A 24,834-nucleotide genomic window follows, 5' to 3' on the forward strand; every position below is an offset into this window, starting at 1 on the left:
ATTTCAACAGCATTATGAAAACAGGCTGAGTACATGATACACTTATCATCATTCTGGGATTGTGAAACTATTTTTGGATAAAAACATATATAACACAGACCATCTTAATGTTGTAGAAGCATTGAAGAAATTGGTCTTGGCAAAATTTGAAATTACAACCGTACTACTTTGATAAAAATTTAATACAAAATAAAATTTCGATATTTATCTTTCCATCTTCGATGGAATCAAAGGGCCATGTCACAAATCATCCTGATATCCTAGGACCATGGAACTTATCAAAATTTGAAATCGAAACCCCGTTACTTTAATAGAGATTTAACGCGATATGAAATGTCACTATGTATTCTTCCATTTCCTCTATAAATATTAATTCACACATGTGCAACTGCAAAACCATTCTGTTATTTGAACCTCTAACGATTCAAATGAAAAATCACATGGGTACGTGTTTTATAGCTATAAAGACGCAGTAATTGACTTAACTATCGTAAAACCTATAAACGTTTGCGTTTATAGCGTATTAAGAAAGAAACGCGATCTAGGATGAACAGTTCACCGGAATTATCCCATATTTAACGTTATCGTACCGTTATCTAACCTGGAAATTTCAAAAAATCTTACACGGAACGATCATAAAATCCACAAAGCACAAAAGAAAGTTCACTAAGTTTTATGTCTAACGACGTTATGAGAACGAACATATACGCGGAAGAGCTCAGGTAAAAACTAGAGACTCTACATTCTGAATGCAACAGCAACACTAAAATGATAATCCAATGCTGCACATGTTTCTCGGTAGCTAAATGAAATACTACCGAACGTGGTATGTTTATTTCACATATTCACTTCGCAATTTGTCCCTTGGTATAATATTCGTATTTTATGGCTCGAACGCCTTCAACATCTGTTACTCTTTGACGTTTAGGATAAGTGCTAAATTTTCCAATTTTTATGATCGTAAGTTATCTGCATTAATGGTTATCTGCGTTTAGATAAATGGATAAAATTGGAACAATATATACGAGCAGAGATTCTCTCATACTTTCTTTAAACTTGAAATTTTATAACATTAAGGAACACAATTAGATCGAGAGTGATCCAAGAAGTAGAACAAGGTTCAAATCTAACGAATCCGTTTGAAATTAAAAAATCTCTCTGCATACCTGCAAACTGAGCAAAGGAACAGGAGTGTCCATGACCTCGGCCAAGCACAGAGCGATCATCAGCACCACGACAAGCTGGCCGTAAACGTTCGAGAGAATGATCCATAGTTGAGAACTGTAACAATCACCATAAAAACCGAACCGTCGACTGCGAGATCTTCACCTCGTCATTTTTCACCATAAACGTGAACTCCATTCATCGTGAGTTCATCATAGCCAATACTTATCTCTGCCTTCTGATAAATTACTGTTACCTATCTCGTATAATGCGCGGAACGTATCGTAATTTATAAAATTACAGTGTTTACCCGATGAAATCGAAGATAACCATTACTTATTCCCTTTTTCCATCGTTCAAAAATTAAATGTGTATAGATGCAATAAGCTGTATGAGCAGAGAGGTCTTACAAGGGTTCAGAATGATCCAGTAGATCGCTCGTAGATCGTGTCCTAGAAAGGATCCTGGAGACCAGAGACCTGGATGGAGCGGCCCTTGTTGCTTCTGCAGTGTTTGTCTCGGCCTCGGTGTTCCTTTCACCCCTATTGGGGGCTCCTCCAGGTGCACCCTCCACGGTGCCACCCGTCGTGCTTCCTGTCTCGTTCAGGCTGTCCTTGTCGTGTTGTTCATTGCTGGCTGAAATTGTTAAAGAAGATTAATGGATGATCAAGGATCTGTAACGTATCGAGTGCGGGTGACTCCACAGTGATGTCATGTCATGGCTTGGGTGCTCTCGGAGACAGGTAACGTTACGTTGTCGCGTTAAGAAAAAATTTCACGCTGAGCAGCCACGTAACTTTGGCTCCGTGACGCGTTAAACGACGTGTTAAACAGTATAATTTAGTTTAATTTTTATATTATTATAAATTATAGTTTAAATAGTAGTATATAATTTGTTAAGCATTCTTTTTAAATCATTTAACAGGTAACTGTTAATAGTAATTGAGATATGCTGTTATATATTTACATTCGTTCAATGTATTTCAATTATCTACATACAACAAAATTATTTTTCTTTTTGTCTTTTCTATAGATACACTAAAATAAGATTTTTTAAATAATTTCATAGTTTTTTTCTAAAATATTTGATTTATTTTCAGAAGTTTCTTTACTATCGTATTGTTCTTTTTCGTTCAGAGACTCAGGAACTAAGGATCGAAGAACACTGAAAAATGTACTTATTTGCATACAAAGCACTAGATGCATAATTAGTAAAAGTTTGTATAATAATATATATATAAGACGTATATATGTATAAGACATATAAATAATGTATATATAAGACAGTAACATATATTCAGGTGGGAAAGTGTAAATAAGAGAAACTAAAAGAAGAATGGCCACGAAACTTGGGGAGCATGAAAAATGCATCAGATTAGGCTACATACCATCAAATTACTACAGATTCGAAGAGTTGTTGATCTCAAATCTTGTTCAAGTCACATAAACAGACTGGAACATGGCCTTTTCACTTTCTTCATTATACAACTTTACTAATTAAGAAGACTGACGAAATTGTAGAGCAATGAACCATAATATGCATACAGATGCTTGCATAAATTAAAATTTTATATAATACGTGTAAAGATTCTGATAATAAGCCGAATGGCTGCTAAGATTTTGGGAACTCTCTTTCATAAAAACATACTTTACATAATTAGTATTAAACTTGTCATTTTTAAAAGGATTCTCTACTTAGTGATTTTTTGTTGAGTAATCTTTTTCTGAAGTTTCCTATATCTTTTTTTTCGTTTTTATTACAGAATTTAGATTGTCATAACCATTTAGCTTAGACAGTCAAGGTTATATTATTATTAACATTAAGCTTATTAGAGTTTTTTATTAAAGTTCATTATCGTTAATCCTTTAAGGCATTAAACTTATAGATTGTTAAAAAAATGAAGATAACAGTATCAATTAATTAATATTAATATCAGTTAATGAACATTAAAATAGTAAAGCAAATAGTAAAACTTGCGTATTCAAAAAAAAAAATCATTAAAATGTTATTTGTTACATCTAAACTCAGGTATTTAACTAAATATTCAACTACTTAATTTGCTTGAAAATTCGTCATTTCATTCTGCTCTTCTTTAATGTATCGCTTACTACTTTGCCCTATTTACTCATCATTTCAAAATTTATCTTGAAACCGAAATAAAGTTACTTTTACAATCCTTAAAAAGTAGTCTTGAGCTTAATTTACATAAAGAGCTACCTCTTTTTAAAATTCCATTAGCTTTAACAGTTGTATGTATAACACAGTAGCAAGGAATTATCATCATGATACGTATGATCACGTATTTATACACGTATACACGGATTTTCGAAACTGTTGCCCAAATTCCATTTGGAGGCTCGTTAACTGAGTCCACTTTCTGTGGCCTTTTGGGTCAATAGAGTAATACGAACAACTTTCGCTAGAGGAATTCGTACGTCCAACTGTTCCTTCGGTAATTTCGACTCGACTGATTTAAGAACGTTCTAAATGCGACGAAACGGATCCGAAAGTTAGAAAAGTCGATCGCTTTAACGAACAAGGTAAATAAAAAATTACTAATGTATCGAAAGCTAGATACAATTATGACTGGCCAAAAGTGTAATGATATTCGTCATAATAGATAATATTGGAAATTAGATGACATTGATGATAAATTGAAATCCAAAGATATATCGAGGATTAGGAATGTAATTAAGACAAATCAATAGTATGTTATAATATTATACCTCATAATATTAAGTTGAAAAGTTTGTAGCGTTTCTGACAATTAATATCAAGTTTCGTTATATATATTTAGCTCAGATGGAAGAAGATCGTTTTTATCTTAAAAGCTTACAAACACGACCAAGTTTTTTCTAAAAAGTGATCATAAATCTACATAGATGAATATAAATAAGCAATACATAGTAAAAATTTACCACTAAATATTCCTAAAATCGCAGAATTCATTAAATTGTCCAACAAACGATATAGGAAGCTAAATCCACAAAAATATATTAGCCGTGAATTTTTCTCAAATATCGTCACCACTAAAATAATCTAAACAATATGTCATAATAGTTGGAATTAAAAATCAAAGCACTATTTCACGATTGAAACGCAAGTGACCATGAAGCGTTGATAAATCAAAGGAATTCATTTCTTTGAAAGCCGCATCGTAAATTCGTTAATTGATGCAACTACAATGCAAATAATTGTTTTCCTTTACATTTCTTATTCTTACTCTAATATCGATGTACATATATAGACGCTCTCGAGATTTGTTAAGTCACTGGCAATTAACTGGGCCCGCGCTACCGTATAATTGAGTCGTTTAAGGCAAAAGTGATGTAAGCCAGTTTTTCGCGTACTTCGTTTAACATTACATCTCGAAAGCGTGAACTGCAGAAATGATGTAAGTATATCTTCATCGGTTTCCCGATGAATAGCAGATTAAGTGAGAGTCGCCTGCTCGATCCCTTACAAAATTTTTAATTTATCCTCACTATCAAGTAATCGATTTTTTTGATTTACGCTCTAACACTGTTGTATTAAACGGCCCAATTAATTCCAGGGAAAACTGACCGTCTTTCTCTATACTCGTAAACCCGCTCGAGTATAAGAGAACGTCACTTCATTACGATCATAGAAATACATAATTGAAATACTAATCTCACCTCCATTCATACTAACCTAACGTCAAACGATATTCAAACGATATTCCAGATAGATCATCTGGATTTTTATTGTTGCTCGACAGAGATTGAAATCGGTGAAGTGAAGAAAGATCGTCGGTGGTTGTAAGGATTGTTCATAATGATCTGTAATATATGGACAGTCATGAATACCGCTCGTTTCAAAATGTTCGATAAGCATATTCCGAAGAATATTCCGTTACTTCGTGATATGAATTATTATTACTTTTTCAAGCTGTAGGCGGTCTTCCTACAAAATCAATAGTGCTATTGGTAGACTTGTACAGAGATAAATTCCTGATTATGCAACGTCAGAACCTGAAGGTCAAGGATTAACATTCGACAATTATTTTACGAAGATCATCAACAGTAACTCTGTATTCACATGTCCATAGTACCGTTAATATTATTTTGCGGTACCGTATACACTGGTCATGGCAATAAATAAAAATAGAGTATATGTTTAAATGATTAAGAAATATAATTTTGTCAATATAGCCTGTAATATAATCACTTGAAACAGATTCAGATCTTCGACTGGATAGTCTTGATCCCATTAATCTATTGGTATACTGATTTTTTCGTACTAAACATTCCTATGTATATCTACTATTTTCTCTAAATCAAGATTACCATTTATTCTTATTAGTAATAGATAAAAAATATTAAGTTACTAAGAATCGAATTAAGAATGTACACAAAACTACACTGTCTTAGACCACCTGATAAATTACTATATTTGTTAAAGATAAATGAAATAAAAATTGGTAGAAAATGCAGTACCCTACTATAATATTCTATAGAGGATTAAAGAACTTGATTGTGACACGATGATGAATGGGCCAAAAAGAATAATACGAATTGGAAAGAAACACGCAAGATCATTCGAAGTTTAAAATTAAAGATAAAAATTGTACTATATTATGAACGTAATTTTTATTTAAACGAAAAAATGTGACATTTTTGATCGTAAATTGTTGATGCTATTGAATTATAAAAAAACTTGTTCTCCTTAATTTATGGCTAAATAATAATTCATTATAGGTAATTGGTACCTTTGAGTTATGGAAAAATAACACTTGGTGTGCTTGATTTATTGCTACATATTATGTACAGTAATGTATAACTGAAGAAACTTATAAAATATGTTAAGATATTTGAAAAAGCGTATCATTGGATTAACGTGATTGTAAGTCGTAAAATATATACATAGAATCAATCATCAAAATACGCGGATATAACCTCAACGATGAATTAGATTCGATGGAAATACTAAGAAAAGTTGGTATGAAATCATTGGCCTATTTAATCAAATGGGTAACAGAGCTCGGTGAAAATTATTTATCATAAAATACGCCCGTGTGTTTTCGCATAACCTGTTATATATAGCTTGCAATTAAGAAATTCTAAGATATAGATATAGATAGTCATAGATCTTAAACGTTATGGCACAATAAATTTGCGGGAAGTAAATCCCATAGAATGTTGAATGAAATTAAATTTCTTTGAAAAGAATATTTGCATCAAAATGGTGAGGTATAAAAAATATGAACAGAAACTGTTTCTTTAAAGAAAAAAAAAGAAAGAAAAGTTAGCATTATAGAAAAAATAATGTTTATGATGAAATATATCAGACTTTAATATTCTGTAGGAATTAAGTTAACTATTGTACGAGAATAAGCAGATATGAGTATCTTTTTCAAACTGAGTATAAAATAACTAATCAATACCTAAAAATGTATATTAAAATATTAAGAATTATTAGTAGAATAATTATAGTAAATAAAGTAAGAATTTATAGTTAAATATAGAATATATTATATAATGCGTTTTATCGTTTTTGATCCGTTTATATGGCTTGGAAGCAATCGTCGGTATTATAAAGTGAAATGTGAAATTTTGTGACCCAGCTGGGTAGAAAAATTAGGTCGATACCGCGTAAATTTGAGACCTTACGGTTTATCTTGAAACACGGTCTGCCATTACGCTGTCGGAGAGTTGTAAAAAAGGTAGAAACTCGTCTGTCAGCTGGCAGAAGGATTCGAGAAATTCATTTTCTTTCTGACACCATGCTTGCAAAAAAAATAGATTCTCCGATGTTTTATTTCTATGTCATAAATCATGAAATCAACTAGCGCCTGTTATTAACATTTTTGACAGCTTTTACAGAAAATGACTAACGATTCATTCAAATCATTTTCATTTCAATACGATTGATATTATAAAAAAGCTTTAAATAAAACAATAAATAATTCAATAAGTATACTGTTAGAACGCATAAACTACGCGTACTAAAATACATATACGCTTAAACAGAGCAAAGATATTAAGTCATCCAATTACTATGAATAATACATTTAACAAATAAATCTCAATCAACAATTCATTCGCTATTGTTAATATGAATGTTTCAAAAAAACAAAAAATACAAAAACAACAAAAATGGAAAAAGATCGTTAAGCATAAACTCACAATCACATCATCAACATATGGCATACTACGTCATTAACTAATAACAATAAACTATCAATTCGACATTTATTATTATAATTCACCATATGCACGAGTCCAAGAGAAATCTATATAGAAAACAAAGAACCCGTTACTTACACCAACTGTTCGCGACGTTAATTAACATACAAAAATTTACCTCGCGGGGCTTTCTTAAAAGAAAACAATCGTCATCACAGGCACGCTTGAATCATCGTCCATGATAAACGTTGACGTGCGTTCCTATAGCAGAAGACAGGCAGCATGCACCACGATATACAACTGAACAAGAGAGATGTGCTCCAGAGACTACCACCAAACGGAATGGCTTGTAACCCAGAAACATGCCAGGAACATATCGACTGGTCTGGGACACAACACGGTGGTGGTAACCAAGATGATGATGAGAACTATGATGATAATGAAGATGACCGCCAGGATGATGATGCCGTTTCTCGTAGCCTCGTTTTCAACACCTCGACAAGACTATACGATCAACGTGTGCCGCTTTGCTTCTGTTACTTTGATATTTTCTCAATGATGGTAGCGGATACCGTAGGATATTTGAAATTTCCCGTGGAATTGGACAACGACCTGACCTAGATGCATCTTCACAAAATTGAATTCACAATCGGATCATATTATTTCTTTGTTTCGGCGAATAAGACGACATTATTATTCGTTGTTCCTTTATTTCTCTATTTATTTATTTATTATTCCTTTTCGTAGGGTTTCTTGTATAATTAATAATTCTGATATTATTATACGAGATGTCAAGGAGAGTTGGAAACTTCAAGAGTAAAAATCTTCAGTCAGATGCATTTTTTGCGATTAATTTAGCATTCATAAAGAAAGATTCAGTTCTTATGCTATTAATTTATCTATCCTTGTTTTGATAAAAAGAAGGATGATCTTTCTGATTGAGTATTTTGGAACAATACTACGACACATATGCGATAAAGAAATGTTTTATGATGTTTATTAATGAGATAATAACAAAGATTGTAAAGGTCTGTTTGATTGTAAGGCCTGAAAAGATACTCGATATAATTAACTTGCGATATCATTCTGTATAAGGACTACGGATGTTTATGCATTTATTTAAAAATGCACAGAATCCATATAATGTGCAAAAATATATAAAACCAAAGAAATAACATATTCATTAAACTACCTAGATTTCATTTCTTAATTAATTATACATTTATAAAAGTATGAATTTGCATAATCATCCGGGATCAATTTTTCGCATTAATCCACAACTCTCTAAAGATATCACTTCTAATACACAAAATTTTCCTCTTCTGACATCCTTTTCTAACGATTGATTTATCCACCGCTACAATAATTTGCATTCACTTCCGTGTTTATGAAGCAATTCCCTCTTAATATTCCACGCATCGAACACTCAATTAAAGGATCACGTTTCGCGAGTCCTCTGTAATTTACAGAAATACCGTCCAGCATGTATAATGGCCAACCAAGCGGATCGAAACTCGTTTGATGTCATGACGATCAAGATGCGCCTTAAAGGAAGGAGCGATTAAAAGATCGTGCTGCAGGACATTCGGCGGTTTTGATACGCCAACGCGCACGAGTGAACCAAAGGTGACTTCTAGAGATTAATACGATCACGAGCATGCGATCCTGTTATGATCCGATTAATCGTTCGCCTCCTACGGCGTGGCTCGCGTGAAATCTTGACGTATTACACCATAATGCACAGTTCATGACACAAGATCGCTAAGAGTCGAAAGTATTCGCCGCAGCCACCTGTTGTATGAATTATCGGTTCTATTCGTGACTCGAGGTCATCCACTTCTATGTACATACATATCTCGATTCCTTAACTTGGCTAATGCATGCTTAACAGATCTCATTAGAGATATGAGTATGATAGATGTAGGAAATTGATAGGATGGAATTTTATATATATAAAACTACTATATTATATACTACTACTATACTACTAATATATTACTTATATATATATAAGTAACTTTAATAATAGAGCAATTTGTAAAAACGATCGATCGCAAATAAAAGATTCATTTATTCAGTTTCAACCATTATTGCGTTAAGGCATGGAAGAACGGATCTTTAATAGTCTTTAATAGTCTTTAGAAAGTGTAAAATGATGTTTGAATTTTGTAAAGATTAAATGATAATATTTACAGCGGTAGTAATGTATAGCTGATCTTCAATGTATTCTTTGACCTTGATCAGGCTCTTGTTGAATCAATCATTCTGTTTAGAGAAAGCTGAATGAACAAATTCGTACAACCGAAAAGTGAGCGTTTTGGCAAAAGTTTAAATTGAAGTGGAAAAGTCTATAATTTAATTCATTAAAAGAGTATTTAATTGAAAAGTATGACAAAACACGTGTTCATTCAATGAAAGTTTTAGTCTGTTCACTGTTATATTATATATTATAAACTAAGAATGTAAAGTCGTCATTAAAGTAAAAAAGGTTATTTACGGCGATGAAGATGAACTTAACAAAACGTCTAGGTTGACTTTCCATCAATTTAAAACGCACTTTTACTTCACGACAATGAGTCACTCATCGCAAATACCTTCGTGAAAAATAAAGAACCTGTTTTCTGTACCTTTCACTTGGTCACTTGAAAGTTCAAACCGAACTACCGATAGTATCTAAAATTTCTCTTTTCTCGATTCATCTCGCATAAAAAGTGACTTTGTGAATCGACTTTGAATAGAAATAAACTTATATGTTTATGGAAGTGAACAAGAATATTACCTCTAAGAATTTGCATTTTATAAATCCAAAATTTTAATGCCAGATAAATTACTATTATACCTGCCAACTATAAATGTCATATTGCCAAATATTAAACGATAATTTTCAATATAAATCTTTAACATCGATTTATCATAAAGAATCGGAATAAAATCTGAAGAATCTAAATTTCTCCTTTGGTATATGACATATATCTTCGAAGGTGTCAGGAAACTATGAAAGAGAATTTTCCACAGTATACACCAGCCTCATAAAATATCGTTCCAATCTCCTCAGCTGATTGTATCTTCGCGGATTACGTGTTCCCTGAAAGGATGCCGATGATAACGCTCCTACTTTTCCTCTTTTTATACTTCAGCCATGCGAGACTAATCGTCTCGTTTTACGGCGCATAGAACTGAACGGCTCCGTGATCACCAAAAAAACGACGACTACTACCCAATTTGATATTCCTCTAATTAAGATACATTGCTTGTCAAGAGAGAAACAAAAATGGAAAAGAAACGGGAAAAAAGTGGGAAGATGCAAAAGTACGTGAATAGTTGTCAACATTACAAGTAACACTAGGAAGATCATTCCACTTCTTTCGTCTCGTCATCGAATCGATAAAAGTTGTTATATTTCACAAAATTTGTACACTTGAAAGAAATACGTTTTTTTTATGTTTTATATAAAATAATATTGTCCTTAACAAATTTTCGAAATATAAGACGATTCTCTTTTACTCTTAAGATAAACATAAAAAAATTCTGGTAAATAAACGTAAAAATTTCACTTTGAACAAAAATATGAATGTTCCTTTCTGTTTTATACAACAATTGATTTTTAGGCATGAGAGAAGCGATATTTAAAAAGGATATAAAAAAAAAAGAAATTCTGATATTTCTGGCGCTAAAATACGATATCAAAGCGTGATAAATAATCGTGAAGATATAATAGCCTCCATAAAGAGAGAAAGAACCAGTTTCGACGTGTGACACGTGAAATTATGTTCGAAATTCATTTTCAGTGCTCAACTGGTTTCTTTGGAAAACGATCGTTCGCCACGTCGTCGAGCATCCGTTCGCAGGATAAAAATTCATGAAAGTTTGAATGAACGAGGTAACGACACACACGTTAAATCGATTTGGCCGCTCTTCACGATGCAACGAATCTGCTTTCACGCGACTTGCATCGATCGTGTGTATAAAGGACAATTTGTCGTTTGTCAGGAAACGAGCGTTTCAATGCGATTTCGAAGCGAAAAATTGCGCTACTCCATGGAAAAGGACATTTTCCACGGATACCTTTCACCTCGTTTTACTCTTTGCTTTCACGATGTACGCATCCTTTGTGCGTGCTTCTGCAACGCATTCTCTTGATCGTAAACTTTGCTTGAACGAACGTATTCCTGCTAAATATTGCGGTAATTTTATATTTCAAAATCGTTGGATTTCGAAAATTGTTGGATGGAATATTAAATTTGGAAAGTTGCTGAATGTAAATTAAAAAGCGAAAAACGTTACTTTTCTCGAATTATTGATATAATGTATTAAGATTCTCTTATACTCGAATGAATGACTCCAACTAATCTTATTAGAATTATTGGAGTCATTCAAATATCAAAATACTGCAGTTATAAGAATCGTAATTTATTGAATTAAAGTTTGAAGTATCTATAACATTATATTGATCTGGAGATATTCAATTATATTTACTAATGAATAAGATCTGTGGCTGAAAGGATTTGAAATGGGCATAAGATAAAAATTATGCGACATATAGAACATTTGTATTTATGAGGACATTAGAGAAAGTTCAGAGGGAATTTTGGACGGCATTCACAGCACGTAGAGTGTCAAATGCCAACCGCTTAATTACGTCCTAAACGACAATTAACGGCTAGAAGACACATATGTTACTTGTATAATACCTAATGCACAGAATTAATTTTTCTACTTCCTTAACAACTTGTTCACAAAACATTATCTGTGTTCATCGCGAAAGCTATGTGACATTTAACGCAAACGAAAACGGTATGTGGTATTAGATTAAAAGGCACGTTAACGACGTTAACAGAAAAATCTTGAACATTCTTAAACGGTAAATAATGATGCCTACCATATTTATTAGCTTAGACTCGACAAATGTAATAGACGTAATACCTAAAATAAAATTTTCTTCTCCTTCTGTTGAAAAGTTTAGAGTACGAGAAAATTTAAAGAAGCTTAAAGATGTTTAACGAAGGTTGAAATAAAAATGAATTCATTAAAACGGGATATAATCTCGTACTTCTAAACAATATCTTCTATTGAAATGGAGCTATCAACAGTTTTACTTCCAGAAAAAATAAAAGAATTTAATTGAATAATGAGCAAGTTGCAACAATGCATGAACATGAGCTGATTTATATTCGGAATTTTCTTTTATTATCTCGTAACCAACATGCAACGAAGAATTATACATTGAATAATTCATTAATATCCATACTCGCTTATGATCTAAATGAGATTTCCACGATTCTAATTTCATAAATTTCGACGTTAAATTTGACTTCAGCAATGCTAAAAATCACAACATCTAAGAAATATTTTTATCAAACGAATTAATCGTACAATAATAATATTCTCATGAGAAACTAAGTATCAAGTACAAACAATTTCAGAGAACAACAACATAAATAATACCGAACTCACTCAACTAAAAAATTTATTTTCAGCGAAAGAATTACAACCGTTCAACAATACCCACATGAAACATCAAGCAAAACGGTACAAGAATTAAAATTCTCATACTTCGACTAACAGGAAAACGAAATATCACTAACAGCACAATACAGACGGCTGGAGTGAAGGATTTATCACCATTCTTTCCCATAAACTCTCTAAAAAATGTTTTTCATCCGTAAGAAAATATTTCTGCAAAGTCTACAGACTCTCGTGTGCAAATGCAATTACACTGTTCTGGCACTCGAAAGCAATAGGGGACTATGATGCGCGAGCAAAAGTGGATAACTGTACTGAGGAAGCCGGTTACAGTAGATGGCAAAATAAAGATACAAATCCCTCGAGATGCGTCGTCTAACAACGGTAACGTGGTAATGTGTAACAGCGACAAAGCTGTCAGAAGGCCAATAATCACGGCGCCACATGTTGGATAAATCGATGTAAGTTTCGTGATTAATGATCTCGCTGATACATACCACTGTGGAAACGAAGTGGAACGAGAAAGTAAAGGGTCATCGAAGACAAAATGCTTCTTCGGATCACGCGTCAATGTTTCGTACAAAGGACACGTTGCTCTCCACTTTCTTTTCTATGAAACGAAACGCGCGAAGATCGTTCAACTTTGCGCCATTAACGACCGACGACATTTGTTCGTCATGCGAGATTATTCACGAGCCACAATTCACAAATCCTTGAATTTAGATATTGTAAATTGCAAATTTCTACATGTTACATGTTATATTACTGTAATCAGTATTAATTAGAAAAAAAAGATTAATCTCTCATTGAGCGTTAACTTTGAATGAATCGAGAAACGCTCGAGATTTTCTAAAATCATTCGTTCTACGCGTATCACTGTTATTCTCCCTCGAATATAAATAAAAGAAAGTCAATACGACATCGCATGGCTGGAGAAGTTGGGAGAAAATATTACCTGATAATTTAATATATTTATGTTAAAAGGTACTAAATCAACTTATTTTCTCGTTAAAACGATGTCTGTTATCTTATCTCGGAAAACTATCATCTGTGGATCTCAATAAAGAAAGTTGGTACTGGAAGAAAACAATCGAAATTCATTTCGATAGTTCTCTTCCATTATAACATTTTTATTTATCAATCCTTTCATCCTTTGAATGTAGCTGTCATTTATATTTACGCTACCCATTCTATAATTCAATTTCATCATTAATTTCTACGTATAAAAAATTCACTAAACGCTATGATCAAAGATCCATGATACTTATCGTACGCGTCTACACTATAAAGGGGAGGAAAATAAGACAGATAAGGTGCAAAAACAGCGAAAGTTGAAACCGTCTATTCATTACCGCAGACAGCGATAAAAAGTACTGGAACTATGAGATCCATGAGAGCCATTCGACGTATTCTCAAATAGAATCCTCGTCATGGTGAAAACTCGATTACTGTGTTCCACGGGGGAAGATTGAAACACGACATACGTGCGACTTTAATCCTTAACCAGTGGTATGAAAATACCGCATAACAGGCAGGATGGGGTTAATAGGCTCTATGGCAGGCTAATTTGAGGAGTTTTTGCAGCCACTGAAAAGTTAAAGACCGGCATGTACCGTGAGTCATCACCGACATACCATAATGCAGGTATATTGTACACGTTAATTATCCATCAGTTAACAACGTTATAATATGTTTCATGGTACAAACGGTACTCTTTAGCAACGAAGATAGTTGATTGACTAAAATGGAAACTCTTCTGTAGATCATAGTTCATCCACGATACAGCAATTTTATTATATTTGGTAAATTCAAAGTCACAGAGTTGTAAAGCCAAGATTTTGCGAATTTCAATTTAATCGTCTATTTCGATTTTTAGAAGTATCATTTTTATAGCTTCATGACCGATTTAATTATAATTTTATTTTCTGAAGAAAAACAGCAGTAAAGAAAGATATCGATCGAAATAAACACAAATTATATCAATTCATATACGATAAATTCTTTATACTGATCCACGTACAAAATAATATTTTATTAGATTTATTTTGATCAGTTTCAACATCCAGATTCATAACACTGTTGCTGCAGAATAAATAAAAAATTTCCAAAAATGAAATTCATCTATCGCAAAAAACAACTGCAGCTCTTTAAAAAGGAAAGTAGGTTATTCCATTCGATCTACAGAAAATTAATCAATTGGAGAATTAAATGCTATTCACACTTCCAGCCTAGATTTCATCGAACACCTTGCCAGCTAGTTCCAATAACCGTTAACCATCGATCGAATTAGATATTGGTATCGAAAACAGTCCGACAAACAGAATATTGGTTAATGAATGCATCGCTAATAAAGAAAACTTCGCACGTATCGAGTGGACGAGACGCGTATACGCACGATTCACGTCGGATCTACCGCTAGCTATTTCTTTTGGTCGCCGACCCGATACCGTACAGTGTACAACGACTAACGAACAGCTTGCATACAAATTCATCGCGTCTTGACAAACGAAACTATGTCGCGTGCAAAGTGTTATACCGTTGTACTCGAACAACCATCGTGTCGGATGATCTCACCGCAGTTGCATCTTTCACTCAACCGGATCACCAGAGATCGAAGAGATCACCGACTGAGAACAGATTACCACCGATTTCCCTCTACTAGACCGAAAGTATCGTCGAATAAACGGCTGTATTAGCAGAACAGAACATGAAGAATCGATCTCTCACCCTTTTTATCCATTGCCGAAGACGTGGAAACCGTTGAAGCTTCTTCAGGCACATCCACTGCTCGTTCCTCTTTGCCAGAAACGATTCCACCGATATTTCCCTTAAAATCCTCCTCCTTCGATATCAACGCCTCGTCGTTCTTACTATAATCAATAGTAGTTTGATCGTCAACTTTCTTCCATTCCGATAAATCCTTGTTGTCCGCCTCTGTAGCAAATCCCTCGAGACCAGCTATGTTCCGAATATCAGGCACCAGGGTCTCCTCGTCGTCCTCTCTTATCCGCCATTTAGCTCTTTGATGGTGTTCAGTGGTCCCGTTGTTCTCGCGAGCCGCGATTTCACTCACAGAATCCACCACCTCCTCGACCAGCTCCTCCTCCTGAAGCATGTACTCTCTTCTCTCATTCGGATTCTGGTAAACACGGTAAGGTCCTACCAAACCGACGATTCCTCTGGGCACCGCCACGGTCCTCTTCCAATCCGCATGCAGCTGATCAAACTCTCCCAAGTGGTTCGTGTACATTTCACCGAGACTGAAGAGACGTCGCGGTTCCGGTAGCTGTCGAGACGCGACCTGTAACCACCGGCGAAGTTCCTCTTGCCGTGAACAAACCTCCAGCTGTGCTTGCCTTTCCTCCGACGATTGTTCTTTGATCGGCTGCAGTTTCCTTTCGAAACAACACGTTTCGTTTAACTGAACTTTTTTTGGTTTTTTCACCACGCTATACAGAGGATCCTCATCTTCTTCGAGTATCGTCGAATCTTGAAACGTTAATTTACTGTCTGTCGGTAGCCAAACGTATGGAAGCCCCCTTTGCTCCACTCGAGATACTTCGCAACCGCTTTTTCTAGGTTTTTCACTTTTCACGGCGCTTATCACGACCACTTTGTTTTTTACGTTAGATGGTAAGTTGTTGGCAGAATCGTTACTGTCGAGAACACTGTATATAGGCTCGCGAGTAGCAGTCTGAATCCACTTCGGTCTGTTCTTTGGTTTAGTCGAGCACCTAAACTGCTGCGGATCAGCTGTTGGTGTCTTTCGTTCTGCGTTTGCAACGGGAATGTCAGTTAGTTCGGCCACCATGGTCAGGTGTTTCGATTACGATCTAGGTGATCAGGCTCGCCGGATGTCACGCTTAAATCGTGACAAACATATTCGAAGGCTATTCACCGGTCTTCCAGATCAAAATGTCTTTGGGTGCGACCTGAACGTGTCAGCATTTACAGGACATCCACGATTAACGTGAATTTAGCACGAACTTATTGACATACAAAGTACTTCTGACTTAAAGCTTGAATAATTGATCTACGAGTAATTGCAATTTTTGAATCAATACACAGTAGCTTACAATAATATTCGAACATTTACAGATATCTTTTATGTTTAAATTGTATATATTATTGTAATGAGATACTTTACCGTTATTGGTAGAATTTAGAACCAATAACTCATTGTTTAAATCCTTTCCTGATCTCTAAGAAATACATATATACTTACACTAAATGTCTTGTAATTCCTACGTACAATTTTAGATCTGCTTCCAATATAGTTACAATAATCGAATCTCATTACAGTGTTAGTGAAATTTCAAAATGTTTCGTATAATACGTATAATATATTCATAAAAGGTTTTTATAAGTGTTCGAATACCTTCGTGGACTACTGTAAATATAATCTTTCAAAATTTTGATAACTTTGATCGTTGCACTAAAATTTAAATCACCAATTAAAGAGACCCGTAATTGTAAAACATATGTTTCTTCGATGAAGCGAATTCCAGGTTCTTCTTTAGCAATTTCTTGCCAACTCCGTAAACGATTCTATCGATGAAATCCAGGCGCTGGAGACACTAACAGACACTTTTATATTTTTCTCGCATTTCTAAGCATTTTTTAAAGCTCCGTCTTCGACGAGTGCACCCGATCAAACACAAAAGGTAAATGTCGTTTCTTGGCTTTAGTTTTACCAGAAACAATGTCCCGTGGTCGTGGAGGTGGCTGGAGGTCGATCGTATGGATCTGGCTCTTGTTCGTGACCAGAATGACGAAAAAGGTTTCACATCCTTCATGGGAGCGATAGCTTTTACCTTTTCCATCATCTGGGTTAGGTGATTTTCCAGAAAACGTGTTTCGTTGACGTAACATCTCATTAATCAAGCTCGCCGTGGTTACGGGCCATTATCTGGATAAAATCGCTGCTTATATCCGCGAGAATAATCGTTACTTTAATAAAATGTTCAGCAACGATGACGTTCAAGATATCTATTTTATTCGTTCGTTAGATGTAATAAAAGAGAAGAATAATGGAAATTTGAGATGATATGATGATACGAAGAGTGATTCTCGATCTTAATGTAGATCAGAGATTCGCAAATTTGTTATAAATACATATCACCAGATCATCAGAACTGATTTGAAATAAAATCTATATCTTTACTGAATAGATAGTAAGTAAAAAGTTATAAAAGTTAATTTGCTGCAAATTTCTATCTATAGCACGTCTGTTATATTTTGCTTCATGGCAGACAATAAAATTATAACTTAATTAATCATAAAACTAAAGGAATAATACTTTTAAGAGTTGAAATACGCGATCAAATTCTCAAAGTTACGAATTACAACATTACAATTTTCAACTGCCATATCTTTCCAAATTATTCAATCTTTTTCCAGAACACCCTGTATATTCTTACAAATCTATCACCTCATCATTCGTTTTTTCTTTCTATGTATTCTACTTTTACACACCAACAGCCAGATAGGCATTTCATTCAACGCGATTCTCACAAGTAGATACAAATAATATATTACCATCCTAATTACAATCAAACCTAACAATTAGCTAGTGCTATTCTGTTTCCAGTATTAAAATCTCTGCAATTACGGTGACATATACAATGTGTCGTTTTCCTATGGAGAAGCAACTGTTATCATCGGAAAATTGCAGATAGAAGAAAGACCGTTAACCCTCGGTACCGATTATGGTAAAGTGGAAACACGGATTTTTCGCGTGAGAACCATAAGTTTAGAAGAGACGTGACTGAAACTTCCAGACTCCTTATCCACGGGCAAAACTAACTTAGAGAGAGAGAGACGAACCTCTAACAGGTGTTAGAGGTCGGAGCATTCTGCCCGATAATCACTAGCTAGCTATACCGATGTACCAACGGCAAATTCTTCCGCGTTTTGCTTTAGGCGAGCATGCTCGTTCGTAAATAGCTGGACAGTAGATAATATACCGCTAGAAAAATTGATAAACGTCGGCCATTGTAGAAACTCGCGTATCATCGTGACAAGACGCTACACAGGGTGACCGATAAATTACAATGCATTTATTACAAAGATGATGGCACTGCAAGATGATACAATAAAATAGAATAAATTTATTTGAACGTAATTATTAACGTTAAATGAATAAATAAATTTTCTTCGTTCGTTCTCCCCATGATATCATCTTTATAATAAATATAGAAGGATTTAACGTAGATTTGCTTAGATGCAACTATTAAATTAACGTAACTGCGAATTTTTTGAGAATGATATAGTACTTTTTGAATAACGATGATGAAAATGCTTGACAAATTATGTCAGGTTTGATAACATATTTATATTACATCTAATATATCACAGTGCACTAGCAAATATCATTACGTGTTTAAACTATAATTTATTAAAACGAAACAAATAGTGGATATAAATAATCGAACATATGCTACCATAATCATTGGTATGAAGGCACAATACCAAAAATGTATCGACGCGTTGTCATTACAAAGAACTTATAAGGACCGAATAGTTCAAAGAACTGCATTCCAATGTCATACTGGGAGATATGCAATTCTTAAAACTCGCAATACAGTTATTGGTTGTATATTATAACGTCATGGTACTGTTATTTCGGAAACTTAACAACTTCTTCATTCAACACGACCTATGCTTCTAGTTCTATACAAGTATCTCTATACAAGTAAGTAATAATGATTTCATGTTTGAAACAATATTTTTCATTTATTCGATCACGAGAGTGATCATTATCATGTCGATTATATCGTAATATAACGAATACTTTGTGCGCAAAGTTGATGTTTAAAAGTCCGTCACAATTAAACGCGTGTAACTCAATTAAAATTATTATTTAATCGCGTCGTGTGTCCACGTTGAAACAACAGCGTGACGGTGAACCTAGATTCGCTCTGTTAAACTTGGTAATTGTTATTCTCGTTTTCTATTTGATAACAGAAACTTTTTTAGACTGGATGCTCGACATTCGAAGTTTCTCTCTTCTTCGCTTTTCTTTCTTAATCAAATTTTGGTAAAATAAAAGGATTTCTCGTAGCTCCTATCTATACTTTGATGCAGAATTGGAAAATTCGCTATATTCTTATATGAACTTCAGAAGTTGATTATTTTTTATTATATGAACTCTGGAAATTGACAAAAAGTTTATATAAATGAAAACCAATAAGAGTAAAGTTCGAACAAAAAAATACGCACGGATAAGAAGAAGAATGAATACAACAACATGTAAGAAGGATAGGTCAGTGATTAAAAATCGATTGAAATTACCACATGTCAAATCATATTACGCGACGAAGAACGAACACGTTTTTAGTTTAGTAAGTTCGGCTCGCAAAGAAGAAACCCGTTACGATTGAGGACAGTGTTGTATAAATTTCGAGAGACGTCATTATGGGTACCACTCTTAAAAACTGGACATTGAAAGACTTTCAGAAAGTTCTATAGAACATGGCTATCGTTACATTAAAAATAACGTCGTACGTTAAACACCTTCTGTCGGCGACTTTCGACGTTTACTTTCTCGATCAAGCCTGATCACAAGACATAGTTAGATATTACATTCGTGAACACAATATTACTTTTATTCCAAGCAATAATTGTCTGAGATTCATTTAACTAATCACGTCAATTTGATATTTACTTATTTCGTTACTTAAAATAAATCTAAATTAATCTCAGAGTGCCACTCATATGAAATGCCGGTATATAGAGGTACATAACGAACGCGTTCAGCATGACGACACAATATTCTTATCAGGCATTGAAATCACTGGCATTGTATCGTCGTTAGTGACGTTAACATTATAATACATATTGCTAATACAATTATAATAATATTAAAAATATTACTCTTAATATGAAGAAGAATATTATAATATTATAATAAAACGTTATTATACGAGGTTAGTGAATGTTATTACGAATGCATAAAATACATGTTATTAAAATTTCTATTACCTCAATATAGACACGGACAAAAATTTCAGTTCCTTCTAACAATTATTCAGAATGTCTTATAAAACAAAATCGATATCATAACTATTTTCAACTCCTACTTCTCATATTTTGCAGAGGATTGAATAGAGAATCATAATCTTTTATCAATTCACACAGAATTTTATGAAATAAGTTAGTCTGTGCCAATACTTCTATTCGTTACTCTATTTTTTTATTAATTTTAGGTTAGGACAAACGAGAAATTCATCGTGATATATCGATCGTTTCGGTACATTGGTTTGATCGTGGCGATCGATCGCGCACGAGTGAACAGAAATTCTGAAAATAAAAGTCGGAGAGAAGCAAGCAAACGGCATATAACGGGCAAAATTCATTCTAGACCGATTATTTTCACTTCCGTGGAAAAGAAAAGGGAAAGTGCACGTCGTTTCAGAACAAGAAACATCGAACATCTGTAATACGTAAAAAGAGATTCTTCATATGATCCGTTAAAATACACTTCGAAGAAGATAATTTTTCATTCATTAAGAACGATTACGAATAATCGTTGAGAATAATTTGAATTACATTTTTTCAAACATTTCCGTCAAATAAATTATCTTTTTATATGCCATATTCTATTATTATCATATTAAATTTATTAATGTAATAAAGTTAATCTAGTTTTCAAACCATATAACGATTTACAGAATTATACGTACAGCCGAGAATTTTAAAAAATGTATGAGATAATAAGATAATAATTTTGTAATACAGAAACATGCGTATTTAATTTGTGTACGAATAGTTTCATGGCTCACTGTATGTAGCTAATATCTATGTTCTACAAAATTGTGGCATTATAATAATATATAATATATAATAATAATATATAATAAAATATTTTATTGCCCGCAATGTATGAATGTATAAACTAAGTATATAAACTCACTTGACTTTCCGGAGTTACATTCCTGGATAGGATGGAGAGTTCGTGGCATCGTTAAGTGAAATTTCTCGAATTTTTCATAGAACGGAATAATAGTTCACCAGCACTCGCGTTTGTAAAATCTATCATGAAGACATTCAAATTAATCGTTGTTCATCCGCGTTGTATCACAACGAATCTTCTGTCAGAGTCGCTTGACTTCTGTCATTTCGACAACCATCACGAAACATCATATTTTTCTTGAAATTCTCGCTGCTCAATTCATTGTTTAGAACTCGAACGTTACTCTTTATTTACGTTTCTCTTGAAAATTTTCAAATTTGTTAGGTTAATTTATATTTTGCAACATTACATTTATTATTTATTTACGCGTTATGAGTTTTGAAGAGCAAAAATAGTAAAGTATCGACTACTTGAGTATATGATGAAGTATAAATTTGTATTGTTTATTTGCACGTTATGGATTTTAAAGAGCAAAAGAAGCAAAGTATCGAAACGTCAAATTGATGCGTGCCACTAACGCACGTGCACTGACTATAGTCAATCAGAAATCACGTGCAAACTATCTCGCGGAGGAACGACCTCCGAGACTACGGCTTCCAATCTCTTGACTACGAATGATCGACCTTCGGATAAATGGCGGCACTCGTGAACGCTCCGTGATCACAAGTGTTGACTACACTGGACTACGATGCTAAGATGAACCAAGTAAAACGGTCCCAGAGTTTAGTTCTAGGTAGGAGGAGCCTACATACTTGCTTTCAATTCTCCTTAATACCTTCTCTCTTGCAACTTCAGAAAGAAAAAGAGTGAGAATATACCTAAGTGTGTGTCGAATATGCATGTGTGCGTGTAAAGGTAAGCTGCGAGTGGATATTATCTTCCTCTTTTTCGAAGGTAAGATAAGGAACGAGAGATTGGAAGTGCAAGAGAGAAAGTTGTAGAAATGATTACGATACAACAACAAATATTTCAAAGGCATCCACTTTCGTTTTATCAAAAATTTGAAACTTGTTATTTATCGTAGACTTCACGTGTACAATAATGTAAATGCAGTTTTATAAACGACAATAATTCCATGTATATAAAATCTTGTACTTTTATTGACAAATTACAATATTGTTTAAATAATGTTCATTACATTGCTGGTCCAGAAAAACTGTAAATATACTTCATAAAGCTTAATTTTAGTATTGCAGTAAATCTAGAGTACATTAGCGACAAATGACTCATAAGGCTAAAGCTATTTCACATAATTTCCATAGTGATTTTACTGTTTTTATATGCTAAATCAACATACTTTCATTGTGTTTAAAAAATGGATTGCTGTTCGTTATATCAGATATAGATAAAAATTATCTATTCATTTAAACACTGGTCATGCAAGAAAAAGGAAATAAATTAAATTATATTGAAACTTAAATATTGATATCAAAGATAAATCTTTATAATAAGATCAGTCTTTTTTATCCATGATCTTGTAGTGTTCAACGTTAATTCTCAAATGAAACATTTCTTAAGAAATTAATAACACCATAGTCTTTTCTTAAGATATATCCTCAGAAGGCAATTTCTCATCAAATAATCCGATAGTATCTCATTGTCACTTTTTTTTAGAACCAAAACCTGAGAAACCCATTATCGCTGCCATTTCATCTGAAGGTCCACCATTGTCTTCATTAATTTCTTCAATTTTTCTTTTCTTGTCTTTCCTCTTCTCCTTTCTGTACTCTTTTATCTTCTCTTCCTGTGGACAATAAAAAATATTTGATTATGAAAACTTAGGTAATAAATAAAGCATACTTGCACAAAAGGAATACAAGGGATAAAACAAACCTCTTCCTTTAATTCTTTTACTCTCTGTTCTAAATCATAATCCTTCTTTTTTTCTTCTAATTTCTTTTTGTTCGTTGCAAAGCGTGCTTTAACCTGCTCTAATGTAGATCGTTCTATTTTCATTGACATACCCAAATTACGTTGATCTGAAAGATGATTATTTAAGCAATTAATATCTACTGAAGTATACAAAATAACATAATAATGTAATAAAATAAAAAATAATGTATATAGTTGATTACGTTTTGTGCCATTGATGTGATCTAAGAAATTAATAGAATCCTTGACAACACAATCGCAAACATTGCAATAGTACCTGTAAGTATAATACATTTACATGAATTAGAATTTTGTATCTTATATTTCATATAAAAGAGACTTTTTAAAATTTATTTTTACCCTCCAGTTTGTGATGATGGTGTATTTTTATTAATAACAACACTTTTTCCTAATTTAGATTCAAGATCAACTTTATAATCCCTTTGTTTGAGCAACTCTCTTTTTACTGCAGGTTGTTTTGGAATTCCCAACTCTTCTTCAGCAATCTCATCCTGAAGACGCTGAAGTGCTATTCTTTCGTACTCTTCTCTGTTCCATTTTCTCCTATGATCATCAGGTCGCTAAAAAAGTTAATTTACTACGTTATTTAAATAAACTGATACCAATAAAGTATAAAAGACATATAAAATCTTAGTTACGAATATGAAAAATTGTGCACTTTCCTTGTATATATGCATATAAACACATATAGATATATATTATAAGCTGTATTCATGATTTAATTTCCCTTTTTTCTCATCATATCGAAATTAATAACACCATGTTTAAAATATTATTATTTTTACTACTTTAACATGAAAGTTAGGTTAGGAAATACAATAAACGGTGTTTTTAATCGAAATCGTACAAATTACTTTAATGATAAAAATACATTAACGGAATTTAGTATGAAACTTCATATGTATGAAGATTATTTAAATCCTTACCATAGACATTTTCAAAATTCTTAATTTCAATCAAGTCTATTACACATAGAAAAATAAATTATTTTCCTCGCTTCGTTTTACTTGCACTAAGGGCACACTTCTATTGCGCCATTTTGTATTTGAGTATCCGTGAATTTAAATATACCTGCTTTCATGAAAAAATATTTCATAACATTTTATTATACTTAAATTAAAGCGCAAACATGATTAGAAATTCATTAACTTTCTCCCTTGTTATATTTTTTGACTGACAGTACGTTCATTAAAATTAACGTTTTATATATTTTGGAATTAATAGTTTATTGATTAAAATAAAATATTGAATAA

General features: G+C 33.2%; 2 protein-coding genes across 2 annotated transcripts in view; both read right to left on the reverse strand.

Moving 5' to 3' along the window:
• The window catches only part of LOC100651199 (proton channel OtopLc), a 23,528-nt gene extending 6,087 nt beyond the window's left edge, over positions 1-17,441 (reverse strand). The window contains exons 1-4 of the mRNA XM_012309482.3: positions 17,153-17,441; positions 15,502-16,807; positions 1,575-1,800; positions 1,167-1,281 (exon numbers count right to left, since the gene is read on the reverse strand). Coding sequence (XP_012164872.2) covers positions 1,167-1,281; positions 1,575-1,800; positions 15,502-16,585 — 1,425 coding nt within the window. The 5' untranslated portion in view covers positions 16,586-16,807; positions 17,153-17,441. The remainder of the gene's footprint in view (positions 1-1,166; positions 1,282-1,574; positions 1,801-15,501; positions 16,808-17,152) is intronic.
• Positions 17,442-22,759: 5,318 nt separating this feature from the next.
• Positions 22,760-24,676, reverse strand: LOC100650321 (zinc finger matrin-type protein 2). The gene is made up of 5 exons (XM_012309485.3): positions 24,508-24,676; positions 23,921-24,141; positions 23,764-23,837; positions 23,522-23,667; positions 22,760-23,432 (listed from the first exon to the last, which is right to left on the reverse strand). The coding sequence occupies exons 1-5, from the start codon at positions 24,514-24,516 to the stop codon at positions 23,289-23,291; spliced, it is 594 nt and encodes a 197-aa protein (XP_012164875.3). The 5' UTR covers positions 24,517-24,676; the 3' UTR covers positions 22,760-23,288.
• Between the last annotated feature and the right edge of the window lie 158 nt (positions 24,677-24,834).

The sequence above is a fragment of the Bombus terrestris genome, chromosome 6 (assembly GCF_910591885.1).
Source record: "Bombus terrestris chromosome 6, iyBomTerr1.2, whole genome shotgun sequence".
NCBI classification, from domain to species: domain Eukaryota; kingdom Metazoa; phylum Arthropoda; class Insecta; order Hymenoptera; family Apidae; genus Bombus; species Bombus terrestris.

Coding starts and splice junctions, on each gene's coding strand:
- LOC100650321 (XM_012309485.3), bottom strand. Junction 23,838..23,920: donor CCATCATCACAAACTGGAGG/GTAAAAATAAAT, acceptor TTATACTTACAG/GTACTATTGCAATGTTTGCG. Junction 23,433..23,521: donor TAAAAGAATTAAAGGAAGAG/GTTTGTTTTATC, acceptor TATTGTCCACAG/GAAGAGAAGATAAAAGAGTA.